At 36.5% G+C, this 9,129-nt stretch overlaps 1 protein-coding gene across 1 annotated transcript; it reads left to right on the top strand.

The window, feature by feature from the left end:
- The first annotated feature begins 2,083 nt into the window (after positions 1–2,083).
- Positions 2,084–8,907, top strand: LOC149233121 (uncharacterized). The gene is made up of 4 exons (XM_089376657.1): positions 2,084–2,189; positions 4,636–4,782; positions 4,907–5,032; positions 8,565–8,907. Exons 1-4 carry the CDS (start codon positions 2,178–2,180, stop codon positions 8,760–8,762), a joined length of 483 nt encoding a protein of 160 aa, XP_089232783.1. The 5' UTR covers positions 2,084–2,177; the 3' UTR covers positions 8,763–8,907.
- The last annotated feature ends 222 nt before the right edge of the window (positions 8,908–9,129 follow it).

Below are 9,129 nucleotides of genomic sequence, written 5' to 3'. Positions count from 1 at the left end.
TTCAAAGATTTCCAAATTAAAACAGTGCATTATCATTAAATGTGGGCGACACTATCCCTCTCTTTAATGTTTGGGGTGACAACGGAATAACAAATCCGCTCAGTAACCTAACACACATCTCAACACCCCATCAAATTTTTATTTATTTTTATATAATTTATTATTATATTTAAATTTTTAATCCCCTATCCTTATCACTAATGTAAGTAATTCATAAGAGAGTATCAATAATCATATTAATCCATAAGAGATAAGATATCCCTGCAAGAACTTAAGATTACCGCCTCGCTTGCCCGGATGGTCACATAAAGAGTGGCCCTGTCCCCACAAACCAAAAAACTCCTCAAAAACAACATAATTTCCCCACCCCACACTAACGTCTTTCAAGGGAAATGGCAAAAGTTGAAAAGCTACTTAAGGCGGTGCAAATATTTTGAAATAAAGAGAAGAGTATCCCCACCTTCGAATGCCTATAATACTAGATCAGTGAGTGCTGCGATCCGATGTAGTGTAGGGTTTAGTGGTTCTGCAGAGGGTTCAGGAAGATTCAAGGGGTTTATCTCGAGATTTAAGCCTCTGACCGGATCAGTAGAGAGACTGTAAAATTGAGGTGCAATGGCTGTGTCTTCTTCACCTTCGACAGATTTCTCTTTCGAAGCCCAAGAATTAAGTTCGCTGTTATTGAATGCTTCCTCATCATCGTCTGATATTTTGAATTCATGCCGGGTCGTGGAATCCTTCATCGATAGGCACAGCTGGGATCAGACCAGGCATTTTTACATAACATGCTTCCCCGTTCTGCTCCGCAAGATCTTCGGCTTCGAGGAGGTCTTACAGCCGTCCGGCATTGGCGGATGGATCGCGCAGACCTCTGAGCATTCCGCGAATGCGGTCGTAAATCTTCTCTCGCCGTCTGGAGCTTTGTTTTCGTCAATCTTTGCCGCAGACGAGGAAAATGTGGTTCGCTATGTGTTTCCATCCGAGCGCCTTCCGGCGTGGATTCGTCACATGCTTCAGTCGGAGAGGGGTTTGTATATCTTATCTGAAGTCTGCCCTGCTTTATTTAAAGACCGATTGAAGGAGGACGGCCATGGAGGAGGATTCAGGTGCAGTTGAATGCATTTGAGTATTTTATGTTTTGGTTTGCTTATTACGCTGTATGCAAAGATAATGATATTATGCATCGTTCGGATTCGAATGAAATGAAATTGGGGTTTAAGAAGGCTTCCCGGTCTCGTTTCGAGAAATGGGCGTCTTCTCTGCATAGTTTGCACGGTAGCCATGACAATGGAAGGCCTGTGAAGTTCAATTCTAGCCCTTATTTGCATCTTCTGAATTTGTATCTACACAAATTTGTTCCTATATCTGATTTTTGTGCTCCCAGTGTGTCTGTACATCATTTTTTCGAGGAGAATCCATCGATATTTTCTCGCGCCGAGTTTGTTGTTCATACCTTTGTACAGTTTTGGTTAGTGAATGACGATTTTTCGCCCTTACCTTCACGGGTTTGCCAGTCTTTTGGTATTTTGTTACCTGTTAATAATCGATATCATAGGTATGGTCTCCCCAGTGTAGAAATCACAGAGGCTGTGAAAATACTGGTCAATTATGTAAGCAGTACTTTGTGTTGTCCTCAAGAAGAGTTGAATTCTGGATGGAGAGCTGCATCACAAATGGATACCTTGATATTGAGGTCATTTTCCTTGCCACGGAGTAGTTTGGTTGTGCCTGCTACATGGTCCCTTCTGTTACAGAGGCCTTTGTACAGGTTTATATTACGAGCTTTCAGTTATTGGCCAGTAGGTGCTTGTCTGAAGAAGGCTACACACATTATTGATCTATGGTTGGATTATTTACAGCCTTGGAATATTGGTGAAGAAGGCGAAATGATGCCCGCTCTCGAAGAGGATCATTATTTGGAGGCAGAGAATAAGATGCTTAGGGATAGGGATCAACGATTGTCTCCACTTTCAGGTAGCTTGCTTCAAAAGCAAAAGACTGGTACTGATTCTGTGGGATCATTAGTAAAAAGAAGCACGAAATAAAGTTGTTATGGATATAATGATCATTGGAAAAACTATGTTCTGGCTAATTATCCTTTTTATAGCTCTCTTGTTGTTCAGTTTCTTGTATTTGCCCACAAGTTCGTGCACATCAATACCAAGGCAGTTCTTCAGATGACTCACAAGGTGCATTGCTCTTTCCTTTATTCTATTATGTCTTATTGATAATAGCAAGGAATAGATGAATCAACTTTGACACTTCAAGCAAGACCCATGTTTATTTAAAGCAAGATCCAATGGTGGATTAAAGGTACTTATTTCAAGGTAGGATCAACAATTAGGATTATTATACCTAGGTTTTGTATCTAGAAAATTCAGACATGAGGAATTTACTTTTGGAAGTGTGAAAATCAATTAGTTGGAACTTCCTCTTGCATGGGAATAATCACATAGCAGGAAAGGAGAAAAAGTGTTGTCCAGATCCGAATGTAGATTGCTGCCTTTTAAATATTGAATTTGCCTTGCTGTCAGTGCTATATTAACAGAAAAATTCAACATTAACAACAAATGATCCATTCCTGATAGATTAAGTTATGAGCAGTCTTCATGCATGTAAATGTAGGCTTGAATTTGATATAATTGTTTATTAGTTTAACAGACAAAAAATGTCCTTGGTTTATTTTATAGGCGTTTAAACTATCTTTCTTATTTTGCACTCAAATGCTTTGTATGTGAAAATTACGTCGTGTTATTGAAACTTAATTTGGTTGTTAATTCAACAAACAAATAATTGTCTGTGGTTTAAATTAGAGACATTTAGATTAGCGTCTATTTTTTGGATCTCAAATGCTTTGTGTCTGAAAAATACCTATCCAACTTATTATTTTATGTTGACAAATTCATTGTAGTTTAAATAGTTGTAGACAAGATTTCCAATCAAATAGCTAAGCACACCATCTATTTACAGTCTTTTGTGGAGGGTCATTTCCATAAATTATCATGTCTATTGCTCGAGAAACAATGGGTAAATTCAGCCTGATGTCATTGCACTGAAGTTACTTCTATTTGATAACTCAGCGAGCAATTTATATGCTTCATGTTTTGGACGAGTTCTGCAAAGAAGGATTGAGTTTTGCATTTTACATCTGATAGGTACTTCGCTAACTTTGTATAATGGGCATAGATATTGAATGGATATGGACAAACTTGTGATCCCAACCCAAACCTGGTTTGACTATGCAATTTTGAAGAAAATGTTTTTTGGTATATTCTTATGCACTGTCAAGGGTTCTCAACACAAATTGGGAGTGATCATGTTTGCTGTCTTTATAGTATAATTGGGCTAGGAGGCTCATTTTACAGCCCAGTGTGAACGTGATGTGTAAGTATGTCCGTGCTCAACTTGGACTCTAGAGTTGACATGTGTCCCTCTTAAAATAAAAATAAAATATTCTCTAAATAGAAAAGTAATGTTGGCTATAATAAAAAAGAAAAAAAGAATATGTTATACATGTTTAATTAGTTATCCATTTGACCTATAATATAATTTCATGTAAAGTAATTAGAAGTAAAAAAAATTATGCGAGTAAGATGTTTAAACCTTATACTTTTCAAAAAATAAGTTAACACTTTATATAAATAAATTACTTGAAGATCTATATTAATAACTTGTGTGAATATCAACTTATGTGAATCCGTGCTTAAGATGGATCCATGCTGGTAAATCATAATGCTTTTCTGACCAAAAAATGTCCTGAATGTGTGTAGTAAGACTTGAAGATCTATATCAATAACTTATGTGAATATCAACTTATGTGAATCCGTGCTTAAGATGGATCCATGCTGGTAAATCATAATGATTTTCTGACCAAAAAATGTCCTGAATGTGTGTAGTAAGTCTGTTGCTTTCAAAGAAAATTGAAGTCCTAAGTTTCTCAAATCTTTCCCTATAACTGTCTGGATAATGTTGATATGCCAATAGTCGGCATTCGTAATCCATTCTCAAGTCACATAAGAAGTGAGTGCAACTTAATGTTACTTAGGTGGATCATGGTTGGGTGGGCAGTGGTCTTGCCTGAAACCTTGCGTTTCCTGCCAAGTTTGATGATTGTTTTTTAATGTCTTATTGAAAATGTTCCTGGATTTCAATATTTCACTGTTTTAGCTTGATCTTCTAACAAGTTCACTTCTTTGATAACGGTAGCAGTTGGTGGTTATTATTTCTAATTTGTTTCTTTTATCCAGATAGAAACAATACTTGAAATCCAATTTACATTCGTGCATTTTCGTTGTATATTCATGATCACTTTAATTTTCAACAGGTTTGGTATTTGGCTGAGATTTATGTCAGTTTATACTGGAGTTCATAGTACATGTATAATTTTGTTTGTTAATGTATTTTCTGACAAGTATATCAAATGGGATTCAAAAGGGTGGACTGTGGTTATTCACAGTTGAATTTCCATGCGTATTTCATTGTATCATTAGAACTGAGATATGTAATGGCAATAACATCTTTTTCTGAACGTGTCCTTTGCAGTGTTACCTCTATTCTTTGCTTTTCCAGAAAACCGGTTTTATAATTTGTTAAAGTCTGTTGTATTCTAATGTAATATTTTGTTTTCATCTGTAGGTATTAAGTGTTTTGGTATCTTCAAAAGAGCTACTGTGTCTTATTCGAAGCATAGATTCGACATACAATGATGTGAAGTCGGGAAGTGCGCCATGCTGTTTTGACAGTTTGCATAAGGTTGTGCCTGCCATCCGAGAGCAGCTACAGGTCTTCCCTCTATGACCTATACAGTGTTCTGACGTAGGCTACCTTATCCAATGCACCATTTTTAAAAAGGTTTTGTTTGGAAAATGCCTCATTATATTAAGATGTTTCTTTGTGACTACTACAGGACTGGGAGGGTGATTTATCAAATTTTGAGAAAGGCAGTGAAATTACTCACTCTCCTTCGCAAAAAGAAACACCGATGTTGCAACTTTTCAGCACCAGTGATAGTGGAGGCCATCAAATGCTAAAGGTAAGTTTTGTGAATAGTTTCTCTTTATCTCTTTCTTTTTGCAAGACTCATTTGGTTGATGGATAGGTTTATAATTTATTCTACCCGTACATCAAAATTGGAACCTTACAAAGATAATTCCTTACAAACATTAATTCAACAAAATTTTTATTTATGCCATTATAAGGAGGTAACTGCATCAGTAATTGTTTATATTAATTTTCCCAGAGAAAGATGTTCCCTTAACTTGCCCACATATTAACTGTTCCAAGTGAGGAAGTTGGTACATTGTCAGAGTGATGGAATCCCCCTTTCTCCCTCCTTTCCCTGTATTTTTTTTTCTGGGTGAGGAATGGAATTGACTTCTAGTTGAAATACCAGCTGGTAACTGGACAGAACTACTTGGGAATAGATCCTGTAACCTCCCTAGGTATTATGCCTTCTGTAGAAAGGGTTGGGCAAACTGAGCTATACTATTGTGCTAAGTGTTCATTACATATGTACAAACATGAAATCAATCACTATCTTTATTGGGATTTTCTATAACTAAAATGGAAATGAATTCTATAAATCTTCCATACAAAAGGTTAGAATGACTTTAAAGCTCAGGTAGCTGGACATTATTTTATTCAAGAGGAGAGCTGTGTTGGAGTAGATTATTCCTCAATTTTTTGACCACACTGCAGAGCTCATCTTCAGGGTATAATTGAAGTTTGATTAAATTTGGGCTTGATAAGAACATACTTTTGAAGTTTGATTAAATTTGGGCTTGATAAGAACATACTTTTAAAAAATTGATTTCTGATTAATCTTAGCTGGATAATAACCTAGTTGTGATTTAATTTTGCTAGTTGGAAAATAATCTGCCATGGTCTGGATCTTCAACTTGTCCTGACGATGAACCACACTTGTTGGTTTTGAACGCGTCGACAAATGATTTATGATGTGATTTATGCCGAAAAATCTTCTCAATAATTGAGTTTCTAAACTTTATAGATGATTTTTATTTTTTATTTTTGGGAGGGGGTGGGGAGGTAATTTAAAGGCCTTTTATTAACTGTTGATGATCACATATGATCCAACCTTCTGTATGCCTCTGGTCTGCCACTAGGGAAACCGGACCATTGGCAATACAGGAGGTCTGCTGTCCAAAAATATACATTTTAAAAAAATATACTGAGTTCTAAAAAAGCCTACAGTGCCTTGGCTTAACAGCCACAAAATATAACACATAATCCTACTATAATAGTAAAGATAGAAAACATAAATTTTCATGAGGAGACTAGGAGGTGGAAACCTCCACATCTATGGGTGCTTGATCACCTGGACTGTCTAGATGAGTTGGGCCTTTGCCATGCAGTAAGACTGCTTTTATCCTTGTCAAATGCTTGTCCATGGCTTTAAATTCCAACTGCATCATGTTCATCATCATCAGAATTTTGTTTTTAGTGTCATTTTTGGAAAGGAGTACCCTTCCCTGCAGCTGTCTAGTTGTAATGGGACTGGTACATCTACTCTTGATAGATGACCTTTCAGCAATGAAGCAGTGATACCTCTCAAATTTCCATTGCCATTTTCCCACCCTCAAATGCTAGTTCCAACTCACACAGCAATTGATGAGCTTTCGGGGTTATGTATGCCCTGAGGAGGCCCTGCTGCAGATAGAATCCACCTCAGAAGTGCGTGCCCCGGCCAACTGAGGAGTAAGGACTTGACGAGAGGAAGAAAATAAAGAGATCTGAGTAGGAGCTGATCCCAAGAGGAGGGTAGCCCAAGATGGTATGGTCCCTCTCTCACACCACACCTCGACAAAGCCTCACACCACCATAAACAAAACCAGAAAAACCATAAAGCAGCAAGGAATAACAGAGGATGCCCTGGATTCAGCATAATCAGATAGAAATTGCCATTCATGAATAACATTTACCATCATGAAACAACACAATGTGCCTTTGCAAAGCTTCCCAAATCTGAACTGAGACCTTGCAAAGATTGCTTTTCTCATGCGAGGAGTTTGGTGGAGAGTAAAAGCATCATCTGAGATAATGAAGGGACATACAACTGTGTACACATTCTCATGAAGTGGTGTGGTGGGCACATCTACCTTGCTGGGGTTAGATGAAGTTAATTTGATGTAAAGCATCAAAGAGGAAACATGACATCAATGACTAGTTAAATGTGTTGTTTAGAAATTAGACAAGGTTAGAGAAGGTTATATTGAAATTTCACATTGGGTTGGCCTATACTTCTACCCCTTTTTTGGTTTCTTCTCTTTTTTCAGCTTTTATTTGTTTACGCAGAGGAGAATTTGCATGTTTCCAAAATGATGCTTTCAGAAACATCTTCATCCATCTGACAAATCTATAATTTCTCCATAAGTATACAAAAGTGGTGAGGAGTGCAGAGTTCCTAAACTACTGGTCTGTCTGATCTTCTGCTGTTAAAACTTAAAGTTAGCTCTAAGAGTCTAAACAAAACAATTTGATAGTTAATTTTGTATGAATTGAAACTTCTGTGTCTACCTTAGATAAAATTTTACTTTGAAGCACATCGTTGTAGATTATACAACCCTTAGGCATACATATTTTCTTGATTATCTCTTCTATTTTTTGCCTCACACCAGATACTTCTAATTGATTTATTCCAAAGTGTGTTTCCATCAATAGTATCAATAGATTTTCGTATAGGGGACCTTGCTAAAAAGATCTTGCATTCTGTCCCTCGTACCTTATTTAAGAAATGCCACCCATTTCCAATGGAGTAGAGGCCACTTGTTTTCATTTTTATCTCTCCAAAGGATGTTTCTAATGATGCTCTCTAGATATTGTATAATTGTAGCAGGGGCCATTAGAATGTTGCTTTGATAGAGGGATATCTGATAGGATTGGCCAGTGTCCAGTCTCTTGCCGTATGTTTCAAACTTGACAGGTAAATAGGATAGGCCAATGGGATTGCTAACTTCATCAGTGTTGATGAGGTAGGGATGTAAAGATTGCCCTATCTCTTCTATTTAAGAAAAACCCCATCTCTTGTCCGTCATGCCCATGGGGGAAGTTCAGTTTAGGTTTCAGCTTATTGTATAATACCAGTGTCCAGTCACTTGCTTTATGCTTCAAACTTGACAGATAAATAGGATGGGCCAATGGGATTGCTAACTTCGTCAGTGTTGATATAAGGTAGAGGCGTGAAGGTTGCCCCTGATAGAGGATATTACAAGTAGAGGAAGGTTCTCAACATGGCATTACTAAGTGATTGCATCCATCTAGAATTTGAAGAATTATATATTTTTGCTTGTCTCTGCATTAGATATGTCTACTAAATGCTTCCAGTTAATGGGGCATTGATTTGAGCATTCAATATATTTTTTTTCTTTATCAAAGTATTCTTTTGTTGTATTTGTATTTTTCAATTTATGCCTTACGGCGTTTCCTTTGCAACATCTGGTGCAAATGCTAGTATATCTTACCTCATTTTATGGTTAACATTGTATAACAAAAACATGCGTTGTGTTATGTAATTAATACTAACATGTAATATTGATTTTTTTTGTCAGAATGCTATAGGTAATGATTGCCAAGACGATGATCCAAATTATGTTCAACATATATCAGGAGATGATGAGGATGAGGATGAGGATGATGGTGGTGAAGGAGGAGATGATGATGATAGTTGCGGTGTTGGTGATGATGTGGATCAGAGTAATGAGGATGGTCAAGATGATCATGAGGATGATCTTGGTGGTGGTAGCTAGGCATGCACATGCATTGTTTTTTATGAAGAAACTATTGTGTAGAATGACATTGTTATGTTTAGATGGGTGTTGTGAATTTACCCTATATCAATGAGACATTTTGATTTTGTAATCATACGATGAGTTTGATTTATGTATGTTGTTAATTTATCGTAGAATAACGATATTCATGAAATATTTTGATTTGTTAATCATATTTGAATTTTACTTGTTTTGATTAAAAATAATACTGATTTTATTAGTATTATGTCGCTATTTTATACATGTTTTGAAAATTGTTAATGACACATTGTTATTTTTTTGGATGGATGTTGTCAATTTCTCTTAAATTTCTTTACAAATGATTTTGAATTGTGATATCTGCTTT

The sequence above is a fragment of the Pinus tabuliformis genome, chromosome J (assembly GCF_031772625.1).
Source record: "Pinus tabuliformis cultivar Carrire ecotype Pingquan chromosome J, CPIR1, whole genome shotgun sequence".
Lineage (NCBI taxonomy): Eukaryota > Viridiplantae > Streptophyta > Pinopsida > Pinales > Pinaceae > Pinus > Pinus tabuliformis.
The sequence above is the reverse complement of the archived record's forward strand: the minus strand, read 5'-3'. Positions and strand labels throughout refer to the sequence as shown.

Bases quoted from the DNA above. Each gene is read 5' to 3' on its own strand.
- LOC149233121 (XM_089376657.1), top strand. The intron at 4,783-4,906 runs GTCTTCCCTCTA...TGACTACTACAG, and splicing joins CCATCCGAGAGCAGCTACAG to GACTGGGAGGGTGATTTATC. The intron at 5,033-8,564 runs GTAAGTTTTGTG...TTTTTTTGTCAG, and splicing joins GAGGCCATCAAATGCTAAAG to AATGCTATAGGTAATGATTG.